The 27,158-nt window shown below is 35.7% G+C and overlaps 6 protein-coding genes and 1 long non-coding RNA gene across 21 annotated transcripts; 3 read left to right on the top strand and 4 right to left on the bottom strand.

Annotated features, from left to right (window-relative positions):
• Positions 1-1,298: 1,298 nt before the first annotated feature.
• On the bottom strand, positions 1,299-5,209 carry LOC124305675 (uncharacterized). Of its 6 annotated transcripts, none has more exons than XR_006908411.1 (7): positions 3,817-4,182; positions 3,600-3,724; positions 3,171-3,390; positions 2,906-3,038; positions 2,433-2,666; positions 1,584-2,330; positions 1,299-1,432 (listed from the first exon to the last, which is right to left on the bottom strand). XR_006908411.1 is itself a non-coding variant. In XM_046765312.1 (7 exons), exons 2-7 carry the CDS (start codon positions 3,829-3,831, stop codon positions 2,173-2,175), a joined length of 885 nt encoding a protein of 294 aa, XP_046621268.1. In that variant the 5' UTR covers positions 3,832-3,901; positions 5,073-5,209; the 3' UTR covers positions 1,516-2,172. The 6 variants fall into 6 exon arrangements, 5 of the variants coding, with proteins under 5 accessions (XP_046621268.1, XP_046621270.1, XP_046621269.1 ...); XM_046765312.1 differs by lacking the exon at positions 1,299-1,432 and adding an exon at positions 5,073-5,209 and having other exon boundaries at positions 1,516-2,330; positions 3,817-3,901; XM_046765314.1 differs by lacking the exon at positions 1,299-1,432 and adding an exon at positions 4,951-5,054 and having other exon boundaries at positions 1,516-2,330; positions 3,817-3,901.
• LOC124305670 (tetratricopeptide repeat protein 37) lies at positions 1,320-26,261 on the top strand. 6 transcript variants are annotated; one of them, XM_046765298.1, is made up of 15 exons: positions 1,320-1,353; positions 18,017-18,196; positions 18,399-18,732; positions 18,841-19,217; positions 19,316-19,731; positions 19,826-20,296; positions 20,408-20,562; positions 20,623-20,758; positions 20,829-21,196; positions 21,393-21,712; positions 21,798-22,094; positions 22,177-22,437; positions 22,722-23,105; positions 23,180-23,441; positions 24,694-26,261. In XM_046765298.1, the coding sequence occupies exons 3-15, from the start codon at positions 18,407-18,409 to the stop codon at positions 24,851-24,853; spliced, it is 3,933 nt and encodes a 1,310-aa protein (XP_046621254.1). In that variant the 5' UTR covers positions 1,320-1,353; positions 18,017-18,196; positions 18,399-18,406; the 3' UTR covers positions 24,854-26,261. The 6 variants fall into 6 exon arrangements, with proteins under 6 accessions (XP_046621254.1, XP_046621252.1, XP_046621255.1 ...); XM_046765296.1 differs by lacking the exon at positions 1,320-1,353 and adding an exon at positions 17,725-17,793 and having other exon boundaries at positions 17,967-18,196; XM_046765299.1 differs by lacking the exons at positions 1,320-1,353; positions 24,694-26,261 and adding exons at positions 17,725-17,793; positions 23,511-24,057 and having other exon boundaries at positions 17,967-18,196.
• LOC124305671 (zinc finger protein 93-like) lies at positions 1,365-8,687 on the top strand. Of its 3 annotated transcripts, none has more exons than XM_046765303.1 (4): positions 1,365-1,434; positions 5,438-6,647; positions 6,732-7,297; positions 7,398-8,687. In XM_046765303.1, exons 2-4 carry the CDS (start codon positions 5,447-5,449, stop codon positions 8,010-8,012), a joined length of 2,382 nt encoding a protein of 793 aa, XP_046621259.1. In that variant the 5' UTR covers positions 1,365-1,434; positions 5,438-5,446; the 3' UTR covers positions 8,013-8,687. The 3 variants fall into 3 exon arrangements, with proteins under 3 accessions (XP_046621259.1, XP_046621260.1, XP_046621258.1); XM_046765304.1 differs by lacking the exon at positions 1,365-1,434 and adding an exon at positions 4,440-4,510; XM_046765302.1 differs by lacking the exon at positions 1,365-1,434 and adding an exon at positions 5,024-5,156.
• On the bottom strand, positions 8,754-11,977 carry LOC124305674 (peptidyl-prolyl cis-trans isomerase FKBP8). Of its 2 annotated transcripts, none has more exons than XM_046765308.1 (5): positions 11,805-11,977; positions 11,070-11,390; positions 10,734-10,933; positions 9,895-10,497; positions 8,754-9,057 (listed from the first exon to the last, which is right to left on the bottom strand). In XM_046765308.1, the coding sequence occupies exons 2-5, from the start codon at positions 11,376-11,378 to the stop codon at positions 9,039-9,041; spliced, it is 1,131 nt and encodes a 376-aa protein (XP_046621264.1). In that variant the 5' UTR covers positions 11,379-11,390; positions 11,805-11,977; the 3' UTR covers positions 8,754-9,038. The 2 variants fall into 2 exon arrangements, with proteins under 2 accessions (XP_046621264.1, XP_046621265.1); XM_046765309.1 differs by lacking the exon at positions 11,805-11,977 and adding an exon at positions 11,478-11,766.
• Positions 13,292-15,278, top strand: LOC124305677 (peptidyl-prolyl cis-trans isomerase 5). Its single transcript, XM_046765316.1, has 4 exons — positions 13,292-13,504; positions 13,913-14,120; positions 14,210-14,394; positions 14,909-15,278. The coding sequence occupies exons 1-4, from the start codon at positions 13,412-13,414 to the stop codon at positions 15,041-15,043; spliced, it is 621 nt and encodes a 206-aa protein (XP_046621272.1). The 5' UTR covers positions 13,292-13,411; the 3' UTR covers positions 15,044-15,278.
• On the bottom strand, positions 14,910-17,619 carry LOC124305679 (uncharacterized). 2 transcript variants are annotated; one of them, XR_006908414.1, is made up of 4 exons: positions 17,356-17,619; positions 16,854-17,146; positions 16,203-16,353; positions 14,910-16,096 (listed from the first exon to the last, which is right to left on the bottom strand). It is a non-coding gene; the product is annotated as an uncharacterized LOC124305679 (long non-coding RNA). The 2 variants fall into 2 exon arrangements; XR_006908413.1 differs by having other exon boundaries at positions 17,368-17,619.
• On the bottom strand, positions 25,000-27,158 carry LOC124305673 (pentatricopeptide repeat-containing protein 2, mitochondrial-like). The gene is made up of 5 exons (XM_046765307.1): positions 26,951-27,158; positions 26,110-26,639; positions 25,649-25,948; positions 25,480-25,584; positions 25,000-25,277 (listed from the first exon to the last, which is right to left on the bottom strand). The coding sequence occupies exons 1-5, from the start codon at positions 27,030-27,032 to the stop codon at positions 25,116-25,118; spliced, it is 1,179 nt and encodes a 392-aa protein (XP_046621263.1). The 5' UTR covers positions 27,033-27,158; the 3' UTR covers positions 25,000-25,115.

The following is a 27,158-nucleotide window of genomic DNA, read 5'->3' as shown; positions in this document are numbered from 1 at the left end:
AGTGAATTGATGAGTAATTTTTTCGCATTAATCAAGTTGAGTACAAAATTCACGTTTTTATCATATGTTTCTGTAATAAACCGATTGTTTATTATTATTGTTACTATTACCATCACACGCGAAACGGTGATTTTTAATCTCATCAAGAACTCTGAAATTGTGCAGTTCCACTCTAAAAATAACGGAGATGAAACACGCTGTAACGACTCTGCCATATGGTGATAAATATTCAATCTTCTATCGATCGTAAAGAACCGTATGATTGCAATTTTACCATTTCGATCATCAAGGCTGTCGAGTGATTGCTGTTTAATTCAATGTCCATCTTATCTGCGAAATCATTGACGTACTTGAAATGTAATCAACTTGACCGTGCATAGACAATGTGAAATGTATTCGGTCAAGACCGACACACCTTCGAAACAAGTTTTTATGACTAGACTTCTCTATTTTCCTAATTTCGATCAAGTTCTATAAATAATCAATGGATGTAAAACCATGGTTCAGTTCTGCAATATTTAACTTTTAAGATTTTTATGCTATATTGATAGTGCATAATTGGGATGCAACTCCCATTTAAATGTCGGAGCTGATCAATTTCTTTCAATTCTAAGTTTACGACATTCCTCTTCGAGAATCACAAATAAAAAATTCAACGAGTAAACGATATTTGAATGTCCGTGATTTTGTGTTTTTATTATACTATTCCGTCACTATATTCCGTTATTTTGATAAATTACGAAGCTTTTAAAGCAGATTAAAATCTCAAAAGATAACTGCTTTAAAAAAAGTCCGGTAAAGTCAATATAATCATGGATTACGGTACAGTGCGTGCATAATTTTTCTACAAGAACAAGAAATATCGAAATCGGAACGAGAGTAAACATCTCCTGACATCGAATAATTCGAATAAACACGCGATTTGAATAAAACGTACATAACGAATCGTTTACATCACGATATATTCTATACATACATACATATATGTATATATAGAACACACACATAGTGTACAATATCTCTTAACATGTTATCTGCATTGCTGAGTCCCGAATTTGAATACCCCGAGATTATTATATATTGATCCGTTATATTATACTGAAGAATTCAAACTGTGTACATATGTTTAACACCCGACAGACGTGACCAAGAGGACATTTTTTTCATACAAATGAAAGATGATTTAAAACTGCTTGTGTTTACTTCTTTACTATACTAATCTTCTTTGGTTAAATCACTCTATCTCTCCTCTCGCTTCATTTGGAGAGAGACTTTGTTGAAGATTGACTGATTGCAAAGAGGTCAAGTCGTATCCCATGAACAGCATTTGTGTACTTCTAATAACGTATGGATGTTGCAACACGTTTTGGCTACGATGGTCTGCAAGAATAACGTCCTCGGAAATTGGATAACTGACTTGATCGTTCGGTATCTGTAAGTGTTTTTGTCGATAAAGAATATTCAAAAAATATGGAAGCGAAATAAAGGCCACATATAAACGAAAAATTGCTTAAATTATTCAAGAGAACTATTATTTATTGCGTACGATGACTGATACAAGATTTAGTAAGTATTTAATGTACCTGTGGATTGTCAAGGCATAAAAGTGCTCGGGACAATGTAACGGAGGAATCTCCTACAGCAAAATTTACGGAAAAACGATCAGTCTGAGATTGACGGTTCTCCTCGTTACTAAAGCAACAGCAGAATGTAGATAATAGAGATGAAGATTCAGTGTCCAACTGATTTGGGGTATTAAAGCGACAAGGAGCGTAAGCCCAAAGAGTTTTTGAGTTTGCTTCGGTCTCCTCGTTATCTTTGATTGCACTCCTTCGCATGATTCCATGCGAGGTTGTTAATTGGAAAGTACGATTTTGATTTCGTATTCCATAAAATATTGTTACAAATATTTTGACACATAAACTCAAAACTCACAAATTTACAACGTGTAAAGTGTATGACAGACTGAATCTGGCAACTTAAACCATTTTTAAACTGTGAAGTTGCAAAATTATAACCAATATCTTCGCTTGTCTTTAAAAATGTGAGAAGTGTTTTCAAGATGTGAATGAAACAAAAGACTATGAAAATAATTATTGCAAGAATTAATCAGTCGCCAACCGGGCGATTGCAAAGATTATTCACGGTTGAAGATCAGAATAACTAATACAACTATATTGGTATTTCTGACGAGCCTGTTTCACTTGGTGTTTCATCTTGTTCTACTACATTGCATAATTTGTTCCATAGATCCTCAAGTTCAGTCTGATTTACTTTATTCTTGCAAAAGTTCTTGAGAAGTTGGGAGTGGGTTGTTAAAAAATCATCCCCTAAGAAATGTATGAAAATTTTTCGTGTTTCAGCTGAACTTTGAACAAAGTTAATTTTATAATTAAGTATTACTGAGTACAAGAATAATATTAGATTCTTACCAGCAGAGATCTGTGAGATTATAAAAAAGTTGTCAATACACCACATACTTTCAAGGAATCTCAGTATCCACCTTACTTCCAGGTAGATTAAATCGGTGTTGTTCTTTGAGTGTAACAATATCATTATGCCGCCATCGTCGTCTATAAATTCTTCCACAGAGACAACATCACGATTTTTTAATTGGTTCAGAATTTTTGCGCGTACTATATTTTGTTCGGTGTAATCTGATACAGCTGAAAGTTGTAATAATTTTCGAAATTTATTTTGATAGCATAAAGCAAAGAGATAGAAAAATAAATAGAAGCTACCACTATTAGCAAATGAAGATTGTATCATAATGTTTATAAAATGATATTGGATAATAACTGGAAAAAAATCTACCACATAATTGTAATCAATTTTTAGGCATTTGGGAATTTTAATATGATAAATAAAGGAATGACTAATTTATAACTGAGAAGTGTCATTTTACCACCAAATAAATTTGACGTATCTTTAGCTTCAGTGAACCGCTGAATCCAAGGCGCTATTTCAAGAAGATAGCATTTTTTCACAGTTTCGAAGCGGCACTCGACCTCCAAAATTTCAAGATTTTTATCTGAGTCCTGTAAAAAGGAGTTCAATAATCGGTAGATGATCGCATGTAAACATTCGCATTCTTTGTAGTGATTGGGGAAAAAAAAGGAGTGAGCCAATCATTTCAGGCATAAGAAAACATGCTCCGGTGACATTATTACCTGTGAATTCACAGTGATCTCCATAAAAAATTCCAACACCTTTGACTTGACTTTGGCAGTGTACAAGTACTTATGATCCGATATCCATTTCTTATCTACATCGTTGAATTTGAAACCCAACACAAAGCTGGATACAGTAACACATTTTTTGTTCAGATGATTCCCAGGATCATGTTTATTAAACAAATCTTCAAATTGATTTTCTTCGGGTAGGAAATCTCTGTGTGTCAGGTAAAAAAGCATAAATAAAATTTTGTTTAGCAGTGACAATACACAAGTTCAATAATCAAAACACACTGAATTTTCAATAACAAGATCACCTTGCAGAAAATGATGAAGGAAGTTAAAAATGCTTTCAAAAGTAACGCCTAGCCAAGATTTGCAAAAATGTATTATATTACTTTGTGTATGGGGATGAATATCTGATACTTTTCTGTTTTGTTATGAGTTTTGCCTCCTGCCTTTTCCCAGGCGTCCAATTCGTTCCTTAAGTCAATTGTCCTCTCAATGAGTTTTTCCTTAACTTTCCTCAATTCAACTAGTTCCTCGTCAACCTTTGAAAGATGATTAAAGAATTAAGGAACTTGTAAACTTTAGCAGAACACATAATATAATTCGAAACCAGAATTTTGAAATGTGAGCTTACCTCCTCGTCAGTCATGTTGATCAAATTTTTCTTCCAGCAATTATGATCTTCCGATTGCTGATCTAACCGGCCTTATTTAAAGCACCTTTACAAGTTGAAAAAGTTCAATAATGAATACTAACAAATTTTATCTGAACATCATTACTCCTAAAAACAAAGATAGTTTAAAAACTCTGTACGATAGCAGGTAAAAAATTTGGATTTATTAATTAAATGAGATTAACAACCAATTATAAATGCATAACACAAGCGCAACCCAAGGGACTATACATTTGCATTATTTTGGGTATACAGAGTTGTACTTGAGTGATGCTTGCTCAAGTCGCAAAATGTAATCAAAATATAATGGTTACTGATGGTTACTCCCCTTACTTCCACTGAAATATAACTATACATTTCGGTGCTTACTCCTAGGTATATTTTCGCGACCAGTACTCCGCAGGTATGTGCGATAGCTTTTTTATCGACGGGAACCGTTCAACACGCGATCTTACAAAACACACAAAACCCATTTGAATAACCGTCTTTAACAGTGTTTTGTTAATGGAGTTGAGAATGAAAGATTGGGGCTAAAATGAAATCAGAATTAATATCTACCTCCAAACGCGTATTCCAGTTTTTACGAACCAAACGAACGACTCTCAGGAAGATACGAACTTGTTTGTTATATTGATAGACCTCGAGTCGAATTCAGGTGAATATTTCTGCGAGAAGGCGAACGAATTAAGCGGTGCCGACATTCGAGGTTTAAAAATAATATTTAAGAGAGCTTGGCTGACGTGGATTTTGGCGGGAAAGAAAATTGATCATCACGGCGCAGGTGGTGCCATAAAAGATGGCCGAGCTAATACCGCGTAGCAACAAAATTGCAAAATAATTTGATTAGCTTCTATATTTTTTAGCATAAATATTACCTTGTACTATTTTTTTATCACACATTAAAATCAGTGGGCCGTTATTTTTTCCGATCTAAAGTGTACCATTATTAATTTTTATTGTTAAATTACTAATCATCAATTTTTGTAGGTTAAACATTTCGACATTCTTATTGTGTAACTGTTATAATCTTTCTAAATAGTCGAAAGTTATGCGTGTGGTTTATTATTACTATTATTTGAAGTTGTTTAAACTTACTTCAAAGTTTACTTATTATTCGAATGTAACATTATACCGCGTTCATAATCGAGGATAGTGTTTATATCCTGTACATTATAGTTTTGGATTATCTTCCTTTTGCGTTTCTTTCAATTACTTACCAAAGAAATATTATGTCGATAAATAAAATGTCCGATAGAAATCATCAAGAATTTACTAGTTTATTATCGGCGTATTCTAACCAGGTGGGATTTTCCGCGATTAATTATATTTATTTTCGATAATCACTCGAATCAGGCTCACTTGCAAATTACTCAATTCCTGAATATCCAATAATAATATTCATTTAACTCCGCCATTTTTATACATATATACTCAATAACTTCATTCTCGTACATTTCATTTCAACCTCATTCTAGCATATAAGTATTTTTAATTTGCAATCTTGTTGTTAGACTATCTCTCAACAAAATCTGATCTGTGATTTACATTACAACCAACTTTGTTACACGTTCAATTGTTCTAGGATGACTCAATGCTCGAATCAATAGATGGAATATCCTTGGAAAATGTCCACACAGTATCGCTTGATTATTTGAACGAATGCATGAGCGATCTGGAAAGCAAGGATTCGGGAATACGTTTGTCTCCCGGTTCTCCTGGAATGTTCCCATCGGATCATCGCATGGACAAATTTACTGAGCATGATTTGGCAAATCTTGATATCGCCCTGGTTAAAGAAGGGGATTTATATTTGAAATCTGAATCCAAATTTGAAAAGAATAATGTTATTATTCCTAGATTAGGACATGAAATATATAAAACCAAGAACAATCTCGATTATACCCAAAATTCTGAATCTATTCTAGCAATTTCAATAGAGAATTTACAACGTAATTGTAAAACGTGTGTTGAAGTATGCGGTGAACGTGAAGATGCATTTATGAAGCTCGATCAGATTCAAAAGAATACGTTGATCCATGATTCAGAGTTGGATAAACACAACGAACTTTGTTCTGGTGAATTCATCATCAAAGCGCAAAAAAATAATGAAACTGAATGTCACAAAGGACCATCAAAGAGCGAATATAGCACTGACAGGGATTCAGAAATTGAGAAAAGCTCAGACACAGAGGAACCGGCTCATGACTGTAAGATTGACGATGAAGACAAGTCGTGCGACAATAAAATTAAAGTCGAACTACTGCCTCAAGCTTGTGAACAATGCCCAATGACATTTAAGTACAAAAGACACTTGGACCGACATTTGGAAGGTCATCAGAAAAATAACTGCCCGTATTGCGACGCTAAATTTGCCAGAAAAAAACATCTGGACGTTCATTTGTTTCGGCTACATGGAGAGCGGATAACTAAATACCCTCATACATGCGACATCTGTTTAAAAGGTTTTCCAAAGCGACTGTTACTAAATCGGCACAAAGCTAATCATCATAACGAAAAGGCTCAAACGTGTGCAGACTGCGGTGATATATTGGACAACAGTTTAGAGGCTCTAAAACATAGTGAAAAACATAGTCAGGAGAGAAGATTTCATTGTGATAAATGTCCTCAGGCTTTTAGTATGGAACAGAAGTATCTAATACATGTAAAAAATCATGATACATATAAATGTCCGAGATGTGAGTCTGGTTTTGCCTCTAAGAAAAGAGCCAATGAACATTACCGGTTAAAACATTCAGCAAAAGTACCCAAAGAACCTGAAACTTCTATAACTGGTAAGCTATAAATTACATACGACCTTTTATTTTAATTAGAATTGAAATCTGTGTGAGTTTTTATTGAAATTATTTGACTTCCAGGGATGTTTTACTGTAACGATTGCCGGCATAACTTCATGACCAAAGATAGCTATCTCCGCCATTTGAAAACAGCATCGCACCTCAGTAAAATGCACGCCGAAATACCTCTAAAAGCTTTATTCACTTGTACAATTTGTACAAAACAGTTAACATCGCGTAAAGCATTAGATCAGCACATCAGAAGAGTGCACAGAGATGAAAAGAAATATTCATGTGATACTCAAGGATGCGAGTTTCATTCGACTAATAAAAGCGACTTGGAAAGGCATAGGCAATTGCACATAGAAGAGAGAAATATAGTTTGCGAACATTGTGGAAAGACGTTCACTACGATCAGCATCCTTAAAGATCACGTACTGTATGTGCATAACATGGAAAGACAATTTGTGTGCGAAGAATGTGGAAAAGCATTCAAAAGGAACAGCCTGCTCAACAGACATAAGATGTCTCACCAACAAATCAGACCCTTTACCTGCGAACAGTGCGGAGCTGCATTCAAAAGATCTCATCATTTAACAAGGCACATGGAATCATGTCACAGGATTACGTTAGAAAAGAAAAAGCGGGTAATGTATATAAAATAGATTGGGTATATTTGTCAAGCTTGTAAGTGAACCCAAAATCACTTGTTATCGAACTTATCTTATGATTTGATTTATTTACCAGGTGGTCAAGTTAATGAAAACTGAAGATGGTCGATTGGTACCAATTCCCGAGGAACCTAAAAAACCGAAAACTAAAAGAGTTAAATCTAAAAAGGATAGTCAACTGATTAGCTACGATGAATCTAGTGCAAGTGTAACGAATCGTCTTCTTATAAGTAAAGACATGGCCGAACTGTCTACGGAATTGTCGCACGTTACTCCCATGTCTACAATTACGAGCTCAGAATCGACTGACATGTCCCTAGGACTGTCAAATACAATTTCTGAGGTTGATTCTGTGCCTCAAATATTGTCTCTGGTCGATGTTAACTCTGGTCAAGTAGTTACTGTCGAAGTAACGAATCCGGATACACTGCCATTAACGGATTTGGTTGACCAATTTGAGGCTAATTGTAACGAGATCCTCGGGCTATCTAGCTACCCTGATCTAGAATTTCAAAATGGTATTTTAAATACAGAACAAAATTATTATGATCAAGTTAGTTATGCCGAATTACCCTTAGAGAATGTTGGTGAATCTTCGCTCTTGTTAGACCCAAATTCGAGTAAAATGGATAGCCTACCAGCTATTGAAAATTATTTAACACAACCCTTTTCTCCATTTCTAAACCTCTGAAATCTTAGATTTCTTGACAAGTAATCGCACGTTATACCTAGAGAATGTAGACGTCTTACCTAGAGCTCCTAACATTGACCCTGCAATAAAAATCTATATTTTGATGATAACACAGTGCGCAAAAAAAGAATTTTTAGCTAGATATCACGACTATATTTTTTCAGGTCGTGTAAGAGAAATTTCTAGTTTGAATAATGTTACCTAATAATGTAGGTACTAGAGGCAAAAATTTAGCTTTAGAAAGTGACAAAACTTCAGTATTAATATTGTAATATATAAAAATGAATGCATATAAATTTTATTGATAAATTATTTAAAATCGTGTATTACATTGGTGGAATGTTGAATATGAAATAAAAATAATATATACATAATTGCACAATGATTTTCCTACATTTTTGCATTTCCGAGCATTGATCTATAAAAACTTATTGCTTTGAAACGGTACAAAGAATAAGTAACGGCACCAACAGTGGGACACTACTTGGTAGTGGGACGCTTTGCTATTTCATTGCAATAATGAGTGGAAATTTTAATTGTTTCAATTTTTGTTCATTGAAACAATTGAAATTTCCACTTATTATTGCGTTGAAATAGCCGAGTGTCTCAGTACCGGGTAGGGTTCCACTACTGGTGCTGTTATATGTGAAGATTTTCATTGAACTTAGACAAATACTCATTACCTTCAATATTCCAGAAATTTCTCTGTTAAAATAATGTAACAAGTACAATACTCAGAGATTAAATTTAATCAATGATTTATTTGGTTAATTAATATTCACACTTCATTTAATTCTAAGATGCCTATTATTTAACAAGTATTGTATTAGTTTTATCACTCAATAGTCAGTCTATAACATTGAATTTAACGACAGTTTAGTTGTCCAGTATAACTCCACTTTAAACGAAAACTTCTCGAGCAACACAGAGTACTCAGTTTCATATGCGCAATTGCACAAGACTCTTCTCGCCAAGCAGTGATATCTCCAAAAAATCCAATCGCACTAATGTCGTCAATTCATTTAGTCAACTGCAGCTAATTTTCCTTTATTAATGATGATTCAATTATTTTAAGCATCACATAACACGATAGATAACAAATTTGTCAAGGGCAAGTGTGCACAGATAATGCACGCCATTGTTTTCAATGTAGAAGAAAATAATGATTTTAGTTTACTATACAATGCGTACAGTGTTTAGTTCGCTTGTATGTATAATTCTCGTATCAAAAGTTTTTTTTCACTTTGTTTTATTCAGATTGCATGCAGAGTAAGGTTAATTACAATTCGTTTATAATAATTGTTGTTAATCTATGATGTTTCAAGGAATGTTCGGTTTTGCTACTAATTTGATTTGTTACAAAATTATGTCTTTCTTAGAGAGTTAACCTTGAATCCCTTTACATGTAAAGTATTTGTCTTTAAATATTGAAAAAGAAATGCTACGTTTTTGGTACGCTAATATGATTCTCGATATCAATCATAAATCTCTTTCTGATAAATGCAAGTAAACCACAATCATAAGAAAACCGAGAATATATTAAGGTAACATCAATACCTCTTAGAGAATAAACACCAAAATATATATCGTATTATGGACAAAGTGAACAAAAATTCAATAAGTTAGAATATCAGATTTGTTGTCACAAGGACACTGTCGGCTCTTATAAAGCACCAAAAATGACTTTTTTCTCAAAATAAGTAATTCAATAAAAGTCAAATAATCATGTTGTACAGAGTAACACACACAAGGCCAACATAAACATTTTTTCTAATTTTCATTCGTGATATCCATCGACTTCCATCTTTGTAGCAAGTAAAATATTGTGGGATGTACATTATGTATTGAGAGTATGATGTATTAAGTTTAGAAAATGTTATACCTGTACACAATAACTCCTGCTATAGCAGCAACAGCCCCTCCAATCAAACTCCATGCTATAGTGGAAGGTGTAGTCTTTGGGTTTTGATTATTGGTGTTTTTGTTTGGCGAACCATTTTGCTTGTCTGTTCCGAGCATCTTTTTGTACAAATTTTTTTCATGTTTGGCATCTTTGGCTGTTTTTTCTTTCAAAATAGCCAATTCTTGCTGGATTGCTTTCGAGTCGGGATCCAGTTTTGCAGCTTGTAGCAAAATTGCATAGGCAGCAGCACGTTCCCCTTTATGTTGTAAAATTTTACCTTTCCTAAACAACGCCTTGACATTTTTTGGCTGACATCTCAGGACATTTTCCACACTTTTCAATGCTGCGTCATATGCCTCTGTTTTCATTTGCGCTGCTGCTAGATTATTACAAACTTTCATACGATCTTCTAGCAAAGCTTGGAGGTCTGCGTTACTTATAGACTCTTCCTGATCACCCTGGGGATAATTTATCCCACCTTTAGTTTCATCCAAATAATCCAAAGCTCTTCTATAGCATTGAACTGCAAGCGATGCTTCATCTCGAGAATACCACCAATTTCCTCGCTCCCGTTTTTTATTCCTATGCAACGTGGAATATTTTATGAAATAATAATAGTATATTCGATTACATGAATTGCCATTCCGTTTATACAAATGACAGAATAATCTTATGGTAAGTGCATATTATTTGATTTTTTCTTCCAAGTTGGAAAGCGACGGGAATGAATTTAGAGAAAAAATGGAATGAGAAAGATTGCAAAAATCCTAATCAAGCCATGTCAATTAGCTTCCAAGTCTACAAACTCATTTGATTACCCAATATTTTTCCTTTGAGCAATTCCCAAGGTTTCAATTTCTGGTTCCATTTCAACAGACAGCAACTCGATAGTATAAAAAAGTTTAGCACCACCAGGTATGTCTGGTTCCCTTCCTAGGTCGCCATAACCAAACCGAGCTTCAACTTCAACTTCAGCAACTTCTTCAACATCCATTAATGCAATAACCAAATCTAGTCCCTGTTTTATGCATATATAAATTATTTGGCATAAAAGAAAAATTATTGAATTATTCCAGTACGCCATAAAAACACTTTTGTATGACTGTTAACAGTTTCTATATATCTTTAATTCAATAATTGCCAATGTATCATACCTGTATCACTTCGACATCTCCCAATTGAATGGTGAATTTTTCATACTTTTCAACGACAGTTCCATCTTCCAATTTTCCAGTCAGATTAATGCTACAAATATCTGACCGATTTGGCCTTGTTCCTTTCTGTCCAGCTTTGACTACCTTCTTTTTCAATTGACCAACACCTAGTACATCCATCCATTCATCTTCTTCGTGATCTTCAAGCGTAGCTTTTGTTAAAGGATCTTTCAGGTCAACATCAAAGTTGAGCTCATTCTGAATGAAATCAGCTTGACTGCCAGCGTTATCAACAGTTTCGTTATCCATTTCGACAGTGCTCTAATGACAAGAGAAAAGTCGGATACAATTGTAAAGAGCAATTGTATATACACGTAAATCATCGTGTCAAGTAATAACATTCCATACTTCTATTTTTTCGTAGATTATGATAATCCGGCTAACAGTTACCGGCAAATTTTTATTACGAGGTAAAAATTTGACGACTGATTTTGGTTATGTTATGATTCGTCACGGTCGTTTTCATAAACAAAGCAAGAATTTTTCAAAAGCGAGTAAAACAAAGAATGCCGAACTGAACTTATTATTTCACCGAAGTAGGAGCACAGAATATTAGACGAATTGTGCAAAATCATCATTCAACATCACGCACGATATTGACTTTCTATGAATATAACCAGACAGACACAGGGATAAAAAAATTATACGCGAGTTATGGAATTTGTCTATACGTACCTTTACTGGTTCGGAATATTCACACGAACGGCTCGTTGGGTTGTGTAGAAAATTAATATCACAGGTTTTTTCGATAATTATTCGTCAACACCGCGGTCAAACGCACGACCGCGCAGTACACGAGAAATCAACTCGTCTGACAATGAATCATGTATCCGCCTATGGTATCCGCTAGCGCCCGAACCGATCGCTACTGCTAGCAGACGATTTAAACGCCGAACTTTCAAAAGGTACGTAAAGTCATCACGAAGAATTCTGTATTGCTCGGCTTATCGTAAAACAAAATAATTGCTGATCAATTAAATGTGTTTGTCCTTTTTCATTTCTATAACCGAAATTTTTCCTTATCTTCAACTAAGATGTTTGAGGAAATCGTATAGTGTGTACGAAGGAGGCAAATTCGGTCTTTCCGAGCCGAGCGTCAGCTTGCAATATAAGTCGTAGGTAAAGCCGAAGATAAATATTGCAAGTACGCGACGTGAAAAAACCGTTGCCTCCTTTTTGCACTAAATTCTTCATATAACAAAAGTATGTTATGCGTTTTTTCACGAAGCACAAAATTGAGGTTAGGGTCGCGTAATGTCAGATTTGATCGTGACAGCGCATGCGTCCAGTAGAGAAAAGACCACTTTTAACTCTGAGGACTTAGAAGTGGTCTTTTCAGTACTCTGCGCATGTGCATTCGCAGATTCATTCGACCATCATAGAAACGGGTACTTTGTCTACGGAAAACACGCATGGAAAAACGCGTAAATCAGGATAGGGTTACATAAAAAGAGTTTCTTTTCTTTGCCATTATCTTTACCTCTCGTCCTCGAACTTGATCTTTGAAAAATGGACATCGGAATTTAATAATTCATTATCGGATTAAATTTACTAAAGATATGTGTCAAACAACAGAAGACACACTGGAACCATACTACGAACGTTTTTTGCTCCAAAAAAAATAGTCAAGTTTTTACGAAAATACAGGGATAAAAATAACTCATTTGTGTGCCGAGAATACATGAAGGTAATTCATATATGCAGGTTTTTGGAATTCAAGATGACTTGACTACACAGTGCGTTGACTATCAAAAATATTTATAAGTTGGTTGAGCTGCTAGACTATGAAGCGTCGTATATAGTCGATAGTTCAGACGTAATATAGAAATTGATCATTTTGTACATTTTTTTTTTCTTCAATAGAAACGGTAAACCATGTTTTTTGCTCTCTTCGATACCTTCGCCTGAGATTTAAACTGTTAAATGACGCATAAGTAATATTTATTCATTCTCATCGTAAAACAGTGATCAGTTGCCGTGTGTATGTATTTACGTACGTATGCACGTACATACATACGTATATCGACGAAAATACGGCAGCACGACTAAAAAATATTTCTCCAGAGTAGAGAAGCCTTCGTTTCAAAGCGGCACCTCTCTCCTGTAATATACGTGGCAAATGCTCAGCCAATCAGAGCAGACCACCTATTGCTTCTGTCGGATCTGCGTCAAGATCCGTTGTCAGTTTAGGTCGGTATCCCTCGTCCTCGGTTCTCCCGGTTCTCCGCCGCTCCGTCCTGACATTCCTTCACATCTCGATTCGTTATTCTCATTAATAAATAATGAAACTCCTACTAATCTTCGGCCTCGTATGGCTGATTTCATGTTCTGGGAGTACCGCCGACACCCCAAAAGGACCCAAAGTTACAGATAAGGTAAGGGATACGAGTTTGTTGAAATATGTCGGCACGGGGAGACAAAGAAAAAAGTTCAACAACTATGCATTACCAAATAACAATGATGATACGATCCTTCGAAATAAATAGATTCGAATAGATTGCTTCACTTTTTTTTTCAACTCTCAATATTTTTCTTTATAATCGTCACATACCCGCACAGAAAAATAATGACAAAGACAAAACGAGAGAGACGCCCAATGATTGTTTGCTCTTAATATTCTTTCTTTTTTTAATTCATCAAGTTTCGGAATAATATCCTTCGGGCGTCAACTTTGATGGAAGCAGTGAAAAAATATATCCTTGCGGAAACGCACATAATTGTTTATTATTCTATTTTTACTTGAGGTTTATGTGATTGCTAATTAAGAATATCTATTGTTTTAGGTATGGTTTGACATAGAAATTGGCGGTGAACCAGCTGGAAGAATCGAGATTGGTTTGTTTGGTAAAACTGTTCCAAAGACCGTAGCAAACTTCGCCGAGCTTGCAAAAAAACCTGAAGGAGAAGGTTATAAGGGAAGCAAATTCCACAGGGTAATCCGTGACTTCATGATCCAAGGTGGTGACTTCACAAAAGGAGACGGAACCGGCGGTTCGTAGTAAATTCTTCAAAGCTTCGAATTATAGCCAACCTTCTTTTCAAAATTTACAGTTTTCATTTGTTACATGATGCCGAAACAGGACGCAGTATTTACGGAGAACGTTTTGCTGATGAAAACTTCAAGCTCAAGCATTACGGTGCTGGATGGTTGTCCATGGCCAATGCCGGCAAAGACACAAATGGCTCACAATTCTTCATCACCGTCAAGCAAACCCCTTGGCTCGATGGAAGACATGTCGTTTTTGGAAAAGTAATTAAGGGAATGGTTAGTTCATATTATTCTGTTTTATAGAATACTTAGCTTAATCACTTTATTTATAAATTTTTATACAATAGATTCCTTCAGACTTGCCACTTGGAGAAATATTATGAACTGTAGACGGCCAAGGCTTCTTAGCAAAATGATCAACTTTTCATCATTACAATTGATAGAATTAAGAACAAGTGTGGTCAGTCTGTTTTAATGAGCGAGACATTCCATAAACTCGTTTGAAACAGTCAATCAAATCTAATAATCAACCTAGCAAGACTATATACTTTCAAGTTCTTAGATCAACTTGTTCAGAAGACTAGTAACATTCAATGCACATTATTTACTCACACAACGCTTTATGAAATACCATGTGAAAAATCAAATGAAAGTTGTAGGAACTTTTTGTATATTGTTATTACATTTTCGAAATACTTCAGAACTATCAATGTAACAGAAATTTCGAATATCGTATGCGGTTACAGAAAAAATTTGTGAATATCGTTTGATTCAACTTTTTGCTGTCCAGGATGTCGTGAGGAAAATCGAGAACTTGAGTACGGACAGTCGTGACAAACCATCTAAGGAAGTGAAGATAGCTGATTCTGGTGCTGAAACTATCGAAGAGCCGTTTGCAGTTGCTAAAGAGGATGCAACTGATTAAACCTTGAGCTACTAACTGGTGTAATAAATGTCCCAAGCTCAACACGTCTACTGAGGCCTGATGCATAAATCATTTATGATTAGAAATGCCATTGTAGCGTCGTTGAAATGACCAAGTTTTATTACCTGTGTGCTACAATTGGTCACCGAACAATGAAATAGGCTAACAATTTTCTCAATCTATAACTACATTTTTACGTCATGTCGATGAATAAATTTGTTAAAATTTTGTAAAATTTGTTGCCACCATTATTTGTAAATACCCTCGTCTTATTGTCTACATTCTAAAATTCTTTCTTCGTTTGCAATCGCGCATATTTTTTTCAACGCTTCTGTAAGCTCTCCATTTGAAGGTAAAGGCATATAAACAGCTGAAGGTTACAGCGTTAAGCGTGCACGGTTGTATGTAGAAAAAATACGGTATCTTCAAGCAATCGCGTGAAAGGTCAGCATGTTAAAAAACTTTTTAGAAAAGATATGCAATAAATAATCGCAGCCGTTACTACGGAAATAACACTCATCCAAAATAAACTGTTCGAAGTAATTTTCGACTCCATACGCATGTAGGTACCCGATCCGTAATTAGCATCACGAAAACAGTGGACAATTCAAAGTATATTTATCATAGTAAATTGCTATTGCAGTGGTTTTTTGGAATTCTAAAAAACTTCTTCATACCGCGTCACCCTGTTTCTTGATTTACCAATAAATATTCTACCCGATCTATAATATGGACAATAAATTTTAGTAAAAATCGATTGTTAATGGTTAACTAGTATTTTTTAGTAAATTTCTAACATCCGCAACAATTAATACAATCTGTGTCAAATGAGGATCTAACCACATGGAGTTACTGAACATTAATCTATTGTATGAAGAGATATAAAAAATGCATGTACTTGTCAAATAATGTGGGCCTCGATTTAACAATTTCGGAAAACGAACACCATTATTTATCAATGCACTGGCAGAGAGAATAAATAATAAAACATATGTGTTCTCGGGTTGGACACTTTCTTCCTTTCAGTGTAGTGAAAAAACTAACTTCAACAACCTGTAAGAAAAAAATTATTAGCTGAAATTCTGAAAAAGACAAAAATGTACTGATTAGGTGAAGTAGACAAAGGTACGAATAGCAAAATAAAAAATGAAAAACATACACTGAAAACATAAGGTGTTGAACCCTAACATCATAAACGCTTCAATGGTCGTAGGGAAGATTGTTTCAATCAATAACAATTATCTACTGAGAATTGTATTCAAGTCAATATTCCGTTAGCATAAATTATCTTATCCTCTTCATTGTATGTACTAGAAAAAAAAACTAGTGCGTTAATCTGAAAAGGAAATTAATATGATCAATACAATAAAATTAATATTTTAGTACACGTTCGATTTTTTCAGAACTGAAAGGTATCACATTATCGCGTCAATGGCGCAGTGAAACTTGAAAACTTCATTATATGTTACAATATTAATTGAAGGCTCAGCTAGTGTCCAATCGGGCTGTGTCCGATAAATCTCGTGTCCAATACAGCTTCCAATTTTTTTGTTGCCCAATAATGCTGGTGTCCTATCGGGTGACGTTCAAACGGACCTTTTCCATCATAACGCCTTCAAATTTAAGAATTTCTAACGGAAATACTTTCGACATTGAAGTTTTGCAAAGCAACTGGTTTTTGTAATAAAATTCGACATGAAAAGTACTTTCATTCGAAATTCCTAAATTCGAAAGCGTTATGATTCGTATCAACGGTCAAAAGCGCTCATCAACGACACTGTTGACAGATGCCGGCTTTGTATTCAATTACCTATATGTCCACGTGTAGCGCAACTTTTTAACCGGTCGTATTCATGGAGCTTATATTTCTGGAGTAATCCAGATATTTTTTCTGGCGAGATCGTCGTTCGATCAGAAAGAGCGGGAAAATGTAAAGGGAGCAAAGGGTTAATATATCTAATGCTTTTGATCACGCGTGAGCTGTTGTACTCCAGACTATTATTGTCTGTAACGTTGCCCACAAAGAGGATGATTGAAGATTGCCCAAGATAGCCGGTTGAATACTGACGTGTACATCGACCTACGAGAAGTTGGCCTGCGACCCTACAATTTATTGAAAATTTTTACACCTAATAATTGTTTTGAAATTGTTCTTAATTGCTCTCCAGCTTTTATTATTCACATGGTTCTCGAGAAAATATAAACAAACAAAAACGCATTTCGGAAGCCGCTAGATGTTTCGCGAATTTCCAAAAATCGCCGAATTTGTGGAGAATTTAAGTATGTATGTACGTACATATACATATACATACCGTACAACGTACCGTATAATTGTTTCTTAAGGGGAATTTTTGGCGAGCCGCTCATTAGTGAGTCGGTAAGTATAGGCCGCTGCCGTTGCCCCCGCACCTTGGGTGCTCCAATGAGAATTTCTATCTTCATCAGCCGACGAATTTGACACTCTGACCCGTGACTCTGACGCACAATCTTATATACGGGTCTTCAAACTCGCTGAAAATTTCAGTGGTAGGGGTGTCCTCTATTGAAGCACCGGCCGTTTCGCCTGGTGACCACGAGTGTTGCTGCTATCGAGGGATTCAGGCTGTGCGAAAGAGACGGAAAGGAATTTCAAAACCACAGACGGTCAACAACCTATTTCCATCTCTCTCGCACAGCCTACCCCAGTCCCACCACCGGAGTTCCCCGACCTGTGTGTAAGACCAGCCCCCTGACACACGCTGCTAAAAGTGGTTCGCAAAATGTCTCTCGATTCTGCCGCCAATCTCCACCACTAGTGGCGCTAGTAGTAGTCTGACAAGCTTACGCGGGGTCAGCCTTAGCAGGGGCAGTGAGCGTGTCAGAAGTCTACTAGCGCCACGTAGAGGAACTAAAAAACGGAGACAAAACGCGTACAATTTTTTAGAGCGTATTCGGAAATCGACTGACCGTACTGTCAGTACTGAAAATCTACAGTATACGTAATTGCGGACTTGTGGTTATGTCTTGATATAAAATCAAGTTTCAAAAACAGATCAGTCTTTAAACAAGAATGATGGAACCGGAATAAAATATCTCGTTGAACAGAACTGCAAAAATTCTCATTGAAGACTACCGCATCTATGTAAATTCGAATATTCTTGTAAATAAGCGCGGGTATGTACCACAATAAATTAAAGATATCCGATCACATAAATATAAACACTACTGCAATTGCTTCTACAAGATATTGTCCGTTCTTTTACCTTTCCTTGTTTGAAGTTGCCTAAGAAAATGTGTGAGAAATTCACAAATCTTTCAATTAATCAAGTTCATAATGATTATTTAGTCAAGCTCAGAATCTCACCAATTTTTTCAGACATCAATATGTCGAAAGTGATGAAATTGGGATTGAAAGAGGCTCGGGAATTGATCAAGCAAAAAGAATTCAAGGAAGCTATAAAAAGATGTAAAACCATCCTTAAGGAGGATAAACAGAATTACGTAGCACTAGTCCTGCTTGGGGCCGCTATGCAGGAAGTAGAAGAACTGAGATCTCAAGCTCCGTTAGCTCTCAAAAAGGCAGCAGAACTTCAGCCCAATAACATTTTGGCCTGGCAAGGTTTAGTTGCATTTTACGAGCGAGAACCAAGTAACCATTCTGCGCTGCTGGAACTGATCACAGCTCACAGCAAACTGTTGCAGGTCGATAGGTAATTTTTATTAACAATTTTTCATATCTGAACAAAATTCAGAACTACCTTAATTTTGTGTTTGATAAGAGTTAATTGCACAAAACTTATTTAATCAATTATTTTTAGCGATTCTGCAAAGTTTTCTCCCACAATCAACAAAATTGTGGATCTTGTATTACAAATACAAGATGATACAGCCTTGGCACAAGTTATATCAACTTTTAACCAGCTTAAAGAGAGAGAAATGTTGAGCGAAGATAGAGTAAGAATAATCAGTTCTAGCTTGGCGAAGATTTTAACTCAGTATCCAAAAGATTTAAAGGAATATTCTACTCTGTTAGAAGATACACTTGCAAAGGTGTGCAAAGATGTCAATGTAACTAATAGGCAAGAATATTACAGAAAATATTTGAAAATTCTGTATAATATCGGAAAATTAGATGCTTTACTTACAGAAGCTGCTAGTATGCACAAAGAGTTTTCTGATGACACATATCCGTTGGGTAGGTGCATAGGGAACTGTTCGTATTGATAAAATTTATTTACAACTTTTCACCCCTGCTGTAATTTTCTTTACTTTAATTGCACTCTTTATTCTCAGAATGGATTTGTCGAGTGTATTCAGAGAAAAGTATTTTAAATGGTTCATGCAATGGTATAGAAATAACACCATTTTATGAAACACTACAAGTTCTGAACGCCGATTCAAGTATGGCAGCGATGGCTAAAGCAGTAAATTTATACCAAAGTGCTAATTTCATTGAGGCAAGGGACACTTTAAATCACGTCGTTTTTCTTAAACCAAACTGGTTGCACCCGTGGGTGGCTTTAGCGGAAGTTAATTTAAAACTCTATTGTTTTGAGGAAGCTGAAAGGGCAGCTGCCCGCGCTAACCAATTAATAAAACCTGACACTCCATGCAAGATAGAGCTGAAGATACAACTTGCTATGTTCGAGGCAATAAGTCGAACTGCAAATTCAAAAGACTCGACTATTTCTATGGAAATGATTGAAGATGTGAGTTTTGACTTTGTCAAATTTTAACAATGTCAGCTTTTTGTATTCGGCAAATGAGGGATTAATTGAAAATTTGTAAATATTCACTTGCCAGAGAATCAGCAGAGATTCGTCTTCGCACAAATTTAAATTAATATTGGCACGTGTGCGTGTTCAACTTGAAGATCCAAAGGCAAATGACTTGTTGAAGGAACTTGAAAATTACTCGGAAACAAAAGTCGAAGCTACCGTCCTTAAAGCGATTGCCTTAAAAAACCAAAAAAAATTAGATGAAGCTGCAGATGTTCTTGGCTCGGCTTTAGAGAACTCGGAAGCGTGGTTGGTGCTGGGAAAAATTCATTGGGAAATGGGTGACTACAATCACAGCCAAATGGCATTTCTGAAAGGCATTCATGCCGATCCTTACAACTGGGAGTGCTTGGTTTATTTGGGTCACTACTATCAACGATATGGCAAAGACTTGGAACGGTGTCGAAAATGTTATCAAAAAGCCTTGCAAATCAATCCAGCCTCTGAAGAAGCAGGAATCGGTCTTAGTACAGCTTTCAGGCTCTTGAAAAACAGTGTAAGTATATTCCTATGAACAACACATCACCAAAGCAGGCTGAAATTTCTTCTGAAACCGTATCAGGTATTGAGATGCATGTATAACAGAATGTTTTTATATGTTCTATAGGAAGCAAACATGCAGTTGCTGCAGCGTGTAACAATGTACGGAGGGGGACCTAAGTGGGCTTGGCTTCAATTGGGCTTGCATTATTTAGACCAGGGAGAACCTGAGCAGGCAATAAACTCATTGCGTAATGTTATAAGGAGCAATCCGAATGACAAGTAAGTTAGAAATATTGTGATCACGGATATGAGTATCTGGTTCATTTTATTTTTCTACAGCCATTGCTGGGAGATTTTGGCTGATGCATACTTGGAAAGAGGAGCTCATACATCAGCACTCAAATCATACCACCGTGCCTTGGAACTGATTCCTGGATCTTTATATCCCATGATACAAATAGCTAACATTAAACTGGTAGTTATCACGAGTTAATTCTTCGAGCTATACGATTTTTGCACCAGTTTCAACCAATATACTCTTTTAGATACTGAGTCAATTTATAGAAGCCAAAAAAGATTTCGAGCAAGTCTTACTGTCTGAACAGAGCTATATCCCAGCATTAAAAGGACTAGCAGAAACATTACTTGGCTTGTCTAAAGAATATGCTTGTAAACAACTGCTGGGTCGATCAAGAGAAAATGCAGAACTAGCTGCTGACTACTTGACTACAGCTATCACAGAAAATAGTGGGATTTCTTGCATTTGGAAACTATTGGGTGATGCTTGTTACCAAATAGCAACTTTACCAAAGAAGTATTGCTTCATGAAAATTACTGCTGGCCTAGTCAAATCTCAAACTCAAGAACAGCATGTAACAATTGAAAGAGCTGATATATTCTCATTGTCCATAAAGTAATAATCAATTTTCTAATTTTAAGTAAAGAGACTTGGAATTTCCGTGAGATAAATAGTCTTCATAATATAATCTCTGCCTTTACCACCGTTTTCATGGCATCTATGTGACATATTTTTATAATACAGAGAGCTATTTGAAGTCTTAAACTATGAAAGGATTTTGTAAATATTTATAATATTACCTTGTTTCTAGGTCATACTGCCGTGCATTAAGTTTATCACCAGTTTCTGCATTACTTTGGCATGATTTGGCATCCTGTTATTTATCACAGTTGAAAATGAATTCAGTCTCCGATCGTCATGACGTGGCTAATAAAGCTGCAGCAGCTGCTAAGCAAGCTATAAAAATAGCACCATCTTCTTGGATGCATTGGAATCTATTGGGTGTGATCTGCATGACACATGAAATTAAGAATTACGCCCTTTCACAGCATTGTTACGTGATGGCGATTGACATGGAATTGCAAAATCCTGTAGCTTGGAGTAACTTAGGAACTCTGTATCTACATTTGGGTATATATTTTTCGTGTTTGACACCGGTTAACCAAAAAATATTTCAATTTTAAAAACTCGCTATTTCTATTCCCTTAACTTCAAGGCGATCCTTATAGGGCAAACGAAGCATTTTCACGAGCTCAACGAGTCGATCCTGGGTATAACAATAGTTGGATAGGTCAGGCTCTAATTGCTGAGAAAATGACTAGAAAAGAAGCTATGGATCTGTTCAGGCACACTACGCAGTTAGGGTATCACAATCAGGCTGCATTGGGTTACACTCATTGGGTTTTAACAACTCTTTTAAACTCCGAAGCAAAAAAAGATCCTCTTTATATATACACAATTGAAAATATGCATGCGGTATCTGTGGCAATGGACGGGATAAATTGGTACCTCGGTAAGTCAATTACTATTATTGACTAGCTATTCTAAGGAATTTATGTAATTATGGAATAAGATTATAAATTAAATTTTTACAGAACATGTTCCTGATGATCCCTGTGCCTTGAATGCTCATGGTTTATTACTAGAGCGCCAAAAATTGTATAACCCTGCAGTCAGGGCATTTACGTTGGCTTTAAAATTAGCCACCAAAGATAATGAGAAAGACTCCTTGCGTGTTAACTTATCGCGCAGTTTAGTACAGCTCAATAAATTTGATGAAGCTGTTCAACTTTGTCAGGGTATAAAAAATGCTGATTTCAATTCCCACTGTCAGCTTGCTCTTTCGTTATTCAAAGGTATGCATCATTCAATCTATACGATCACAGGAAAAGTTTGTCTGTTCTTTCTGCAGTTTTCTCAATTCTCGAATATGCTATTTCGAGCTTGTAATTAAAGTAGGCAATCTCATGGCATGTGACCATTTCTATTGAAGTATTTACAGTTTTTGGTTGTAACTTACTTGAAATGAAAAACTAGTATCGTTTCCTGTTACCTGTTGAATAGGTCACCATTACAAAAAAATTATCCCCATTTCACCTCCTCTTAAGTGCTGCTAAAACAATTTTCTTGTTGTCAGTAGCCGAGAGATACGAAGAATCTTATGGTGCTTACGAAGCAGCCTTGCATTGGCTAGCAGGTGATGGCTCAGATAAGGCGCATGTACTTTGCGCGATGGCAGCTATGGCCTACATGTTTCAAGGCGTTGATGATGCAAAGACTCTACTTTTCCAATGCATTCGAATTCAACCGCCAACCGTTTCCGGACTCCTTGCCGCAGCTGCACTCGGATTACTTCATCAAGACATTAACTTGACTGCCTTGGTTCTGAAGGAGTTGAAGCCATATCAGGATCATCCAGAACACAGAAATCATATTACTTTGCTCTCCGCTTACGCGCATGTTGTTCAAGATGATCGTAAAACTGCTATTAGAGTATTGAGTAAAGCTGCACACAGACATCCTGGTAAGTAAATACCTAGCGATCGAATTTTAACAATTTTTGAACGATTGTTAGTTGGATGTTTGTTTCAATGCTAGGTGATGTCGAATCATGGGTATCATTGGTGCGTTTGTTGCCTGAGTCAGAGCCAAAAATCATTGGTAACAGTGCAGAGAAGGCTCTATATTTGGGCCGAAAAAATTGTACAGATACCGTGGCAAAAGTGAGCTGTACCTCATCGATTAGTCATCTTGTTTCAGGCCTGGGTGATAAAGGATTGAAATCTAGTGAAAAGACAATACACTCATTTCCCTATATGGCGGAAAGTTGGGCTACATTGGTTGCAGCACTTCTTCCACGGTAATTATTATTTTTTCTTTAAAAGTGAAAAGATGTCGTATCACATGGTAAAAAATCACATGCTTCTAGCATTGGTGACAGCTGCATGTGAAATAAATGAAAAGTTGGCCTCGATGTTTCCTATTCTTCTGCAATTGTTTCACTGATGCCATGGAACAAATTAATCTGCAAATCAACTTTTCTTTACTTGAATATTTTGGAAGTTAAACAATGTTGAAATTTAGCATAAAAATTCAAAAATCGAAACACACTCTTTAAAATATTTATATCTTCAATTATTTTAAAACAGTGATTGACTTAAAAGTGCTGCGGCATGGTATGACACAGATCATACGCAGCTGAGGCCTTTCAAGCCAAATATACCCACTTGAAATTTTGATTCATAACCGCTTTTTGTTCAACTTATCCCGTGCAATTTCCAAAATATTAACTTGGAAGAAAAAACTTGAAATTGCTTAAACAATTCACGTTTCGTAGAATGATTAAATAAAAAAATTTATGGAAAATTCTAAGTCCCGTGTCATAAAAGTCTCCCGCTTAACATAGAACAAAATCGTATATAACTTCTTCAGTATTTCATGATTATTGTATCAGTTTTTTATAAAAATATTTTACGCTGTACCACGACTTTAATTTTTCTCATTTGATTTCTGAATTTAAAAAGGTTGGTTTATTACATTATTGTTAGATAGGGTGGTGACAATTTTGCTCAAATAAAATTCCCTGATTTTTGCCGTCAAATAATTCAGGATTTCCTGACGTTTTCCCACAAAACTTAGGTAATGTCCGGGAAATCTTACAACCAAAAGGTCCAGAAGTTGTGCACCTTGAATATATAAATTTGGATTCCTTCGTTTCACACAAATAATTAGAAATTGAATGATACCATTTCCGAAAGTTAGCTTAACTGAATTTACTAAGCATAATTGAAGTTTGAAAACGATTTATAAAAAAAGTGTCTTTTTCTCTATGGTCCATCATAATTCCCTAACTTTTCCCGATAGACAAAATTCACTGACTATTCCCGGTTTTACCGGTTTGTTACGACCCTGTTAGATCCTTAAAGTATAAATTATTCTCAATAAAGGTAACTGTAGATGGCCTGGGGTGACACTATTTGTGCAACTATTTTTCGTAATTGATGATACTAATGCCACTATTTTGCTTTACTCCGGGCGTTGGAAGTCCTGATATACCTAATATTTGCTACACATAACAAACCTTATATGTAGAAATTTTCCCTCCATTTCAGATCGAATTTCAAAGATTCTAGTCCAAGCGCTCATTGGATGACGGTGTTAATTTCCATCATACGACGGCGGTTTGCAATGACCAGACCCATGGCTCAATGGTTATCAAACAACGAAAGAAAGGCTAGTCTTATGGCTGACCGAATCGTAATATCAGGATAAGTTGTGTATTGGTAAAACTATTCGATGAATTTAATTTTTCTGTATGCAATCAACTAAAGGAAATATCCTGAATTAAAGGAAGATTTCACCAGTTTTGGTACGTTGGATATCCTATAAATCTGTATTAACGGTCTAAACAGAGAAACTATGAGTTACTAACGACTTGTATTGCATAAGGTTTACATTCGATTGTGATTTTTATATTATGTCGTCACTAATTACACGAATTGTAATGTTTTATGCTCCAAGTTCCGTTCCACTTCTAAACTAGGTCTTTCAAACCAGTCCGTTGATATTCGTTGTATGGTCTACGTGTTCTTTCACTTGGGTTATATGCTCTAGTTCTGAAATTTGCAGGAGTTTTGTACTGCCCTTGATCCTTAATGCGACCAATTATTGTCGTACAAAGAACGTCATCCAATGTCTGCAATTAAGTGTGAAAAATAATATTTAGCTATAAATTCGTAATCATAATTAACAGATCAGAGTATCTGACGACTTGAACAGCACGATTTACATACAACATATTATTAACCACAATTTGTCGTCCAAATAGGAAATTTTTTCATCAAAAACATAATGAATATTAATCAGATAGGTTTAATCTAGAGTTAAAGTCTACTCACTTTTGTTTCGATGTGATCGTTTGACTTTAATTGCCTGAGTACAGTCACCATGGGATCATTCTCATCTAACTGTGCTCTCTCTATGGCTTTCTGAACTTTATCCAACTAAATAAATGAATACAATGATGAGTCAAGTATCTAGTATATCAGAAATACAATAATCACGTACCACTTCTATCGGGTAAAGATGCTTGACCTGAGATATGCGGTCATTACTCAGGGAATTTCTCAGTATTGGCAATACATCGTCGAGCCTGTCAAGATCCGACAGAGCTGCAACCTTGAGGAGTCTGACCGAGACATAATTGAATTGTTTTTCATTAAACATAACCTCTGCTGTGATTTCGGGTCTTCCTTGTTTCAAGGCAAGTCCTGCAAAGAATGTGGCAGCTCTACGGACTAAGTAGTTACCCCTCATTTTTAATTTTTGATAACAGTTCAAAGCATACTCGAAACTCTCGGTGGAGTTCTGAAACAAAATTAAAGTACACCTGTTAATGATACATGCAGAGCATCGATACTGTGATTGTAGAACTAGTGAAGGATAAATTTTCTGAAAAGACAAAGTTCTTCTGTGACAAAAATATACTATCCAACACAGCAAGTGACTCATCTATGAAAGTTGCCTACCTCTTTGTAACACGCTGCAAAAACTAAGACGACAACATCTTTTGGGAAACTAGTACCCAGGATGTTCTTGGACTCAATAGTATCAAATACTTGTCTGATTTCAGCATATCTTCCATGATTGTACAACAAATCCATTAGGATCTGACAGCTGACTACTTGATTGAAAAATCCTTCCAATTCAGGATTATTGAAGGCAGCCAACGCTTCATCGGTTTTGTCTAAGTAATAATAAGTACGCATAACGACGGGTCCAAATACAAATGAGCCAAATCTCAATTCCTTATTCTGTTTGTTAAATTTGATTAACATTTTCGAAAGCAGTTCCAAGTCAGTCGGATTATCGTTTGCTAAATGTAACATATTCTTCAGATCTTCTGTGAATACCATGTTCTTCGACTCCCCATCAACAAAGGATACCATTTTCTCACGGAATTTATCGCTCATGCTAAGAAATTGCTGCTCAACATTCTGACGTTGTTTTTGATAACTGTCCAACCCTAACACTGTAGCTGCGTACAGTGTTCTTGTACCTTAAATCCAAATTCATAAAATTACCAATGCGTTTTCTAATTTAAACGTAAGTATACAGAAAAAATACAAGTAAGAAAAATTTCCCAACGAAAACCCGGCATTCGACCGGCGGAAGTTAGGTCTAGATCGTTAAATGGATAACAACAACGAAATTTAAGCTTGATGTGGGGTTTGAGTGCATATATAAAAATATTTTATATTCCTCAGCGAATATAAAATTTATTATTGAACCTTTTTTTCAATCGTCGGTTTTTATCGGAAAATTAACAGCGTTATTGTAAGTTAAGGTTGTAGTGAAAATAGTGCTTACCACTGACACAAATATTTTGTGTAATACTCTTGTTGAACACATTTAAAGTAGTTCTCAATAAACTTTGAATATTACGAGCCATGACTAAATGGTGAAAATTATCAATTTCTCAATTAATTCACAAATAAATTCGTTAGCTGCTTCCATACAGCTCCGCAGTTAGATCACGGTTAGAATATGGACGACGGAAAGACTGCTGCTATCTCGA

The sequence above is a fragment of the Neodiprion virginianus genome, chromosome 5 (genome assembly GCF_021901495.1).
Source record: "Neodiprion virginianus isolate iyNeoVirg1 chromosome 5, iyNeoVirg1.1, whole genome shotgun sequence".
Lineage (NCBI taxonomy): Eukaryota > Metazoa > Arthropoda > Insecta > Hymenoptera > Diprionidae > Neodiprion > Neodiprion virginianus.
The sequence above is the reverse complement of the archived record's forward strand: the minus strand, read 5'-3'. Positions and strand labels throughout refer to the sequence as shown.

Coding starts and splice junctions, on each gene's coding strand:
- LOC124305675 (XM_046765312.1), bottom strand. Junction 2,667..2,905: donor TACGTCAAATTTATTTGGTG/GTAAAATGACAC, acceptor TACAACTTTCAG/CTGTATCAGATTACACCGAA. Junction 2,331..2,432: donor AATCTCACAGATCTCTGCTG/GTAAGAATCTAA, acceptor TACATTTCTTAG/GGGATGATTTTTTAACAACC.
- LOC124305671 (XM_046765302.1), top strand. CDS start 5,085: ATGTCGATAAATAAAATGTCCGATAGAAATCATCAAGAATTTACTAGT. Junction 6,648..6,731: donor ACCTGAAACTTCTATAACTG/GTAAGCTATAAA, acceptor TTTGACTTCCAG/GGATGTTTTACTGTAACGAT. Junction 7,298..7,397: donor CGTTAGAAAAGAAAAAGCGG/GTAATGTATATA, acceptor TTTATTTACCAG/GTGGTCAAGTTAATGAAAAC.
- LOC124305674 (XM_046765308.1), bottom strand. CDS start 11,378: ATGGATAACGAAACTGTTGATAACGCTGGCAGTCAAGCTGATTTCATT. Junction 10,934..11,069: donor GAGATGTCGAAGTGATACAG/GTATGATACATT, acceptor TGCATAAAACAG/GGACTAGATTTGGTTATTGC. Junction 10,498..10,733: donor GCTCAAAGGAAAAATATTGG/GTAATCAAATGA, acceptor CACGTTGCATAG/GAATAAAAAACGGGAGCGAG.
- LOC124305677 (XM_046765316.1), top strand. CDS start 13,412: ATGAAACTCCTACTAATCTTCGGCCTCGTATGGCTGATTTCATGTTCT. Junction 13,505..13,912: donor GACCCAAAGTTACAGATAAG/GTAAGGGATACG, acceptor CTATTGTTTTAG/GTATGGTTTGACATAGAAAT. Junction 14,121..14,209: donor AAAAGGAGACGGAACCGGCG/GTTCGTAGTAAA, acceptor ATGCCGAAACAG/GACGCAGTATTTACGGAGAA.
- LOC124305670 (XM_046765298.1), top strand. CDS start 18,407: ATGTCGAAAGTGATGAAATTGGGATTGAAAGAGGCTCGGGAATTGATC. Junction 20,563..20,622: donor AGGAGCAATCCGAATGACAA/GTAAGTTAGAAA, acceptor ATTTTTCTACAG/CCATTGCTGGGAGATTTTGG. Junction 21,713..21,797: donor AACTCTGTATCTACATTTGG/GTATATATTTTT, acceptor CTTAACTTCAAG/GCGATCCTTATAGGGCAAAC.
- LOC124305673 (XM_046765307.1), bottom strand. CDS start 27,032: ATGGCTCGTAATATTCAAAGTTTATTGAGAACTACTTTAAATGTGTTC. Junction 26,640..26,950: donor ACAAAATATTTGTGTCAGTG/GTAAGCACTATT, acceptor TTTGGATTTAAG/GTACAAGAACACTGTACGCA. Junction 25,585..25,648: donor ATCTTTACCCGATAGAAGTG/GTACGTGATTAT, acceptor TCATTTATTTAG/TTGGATAAAGTTCAGAAAGC.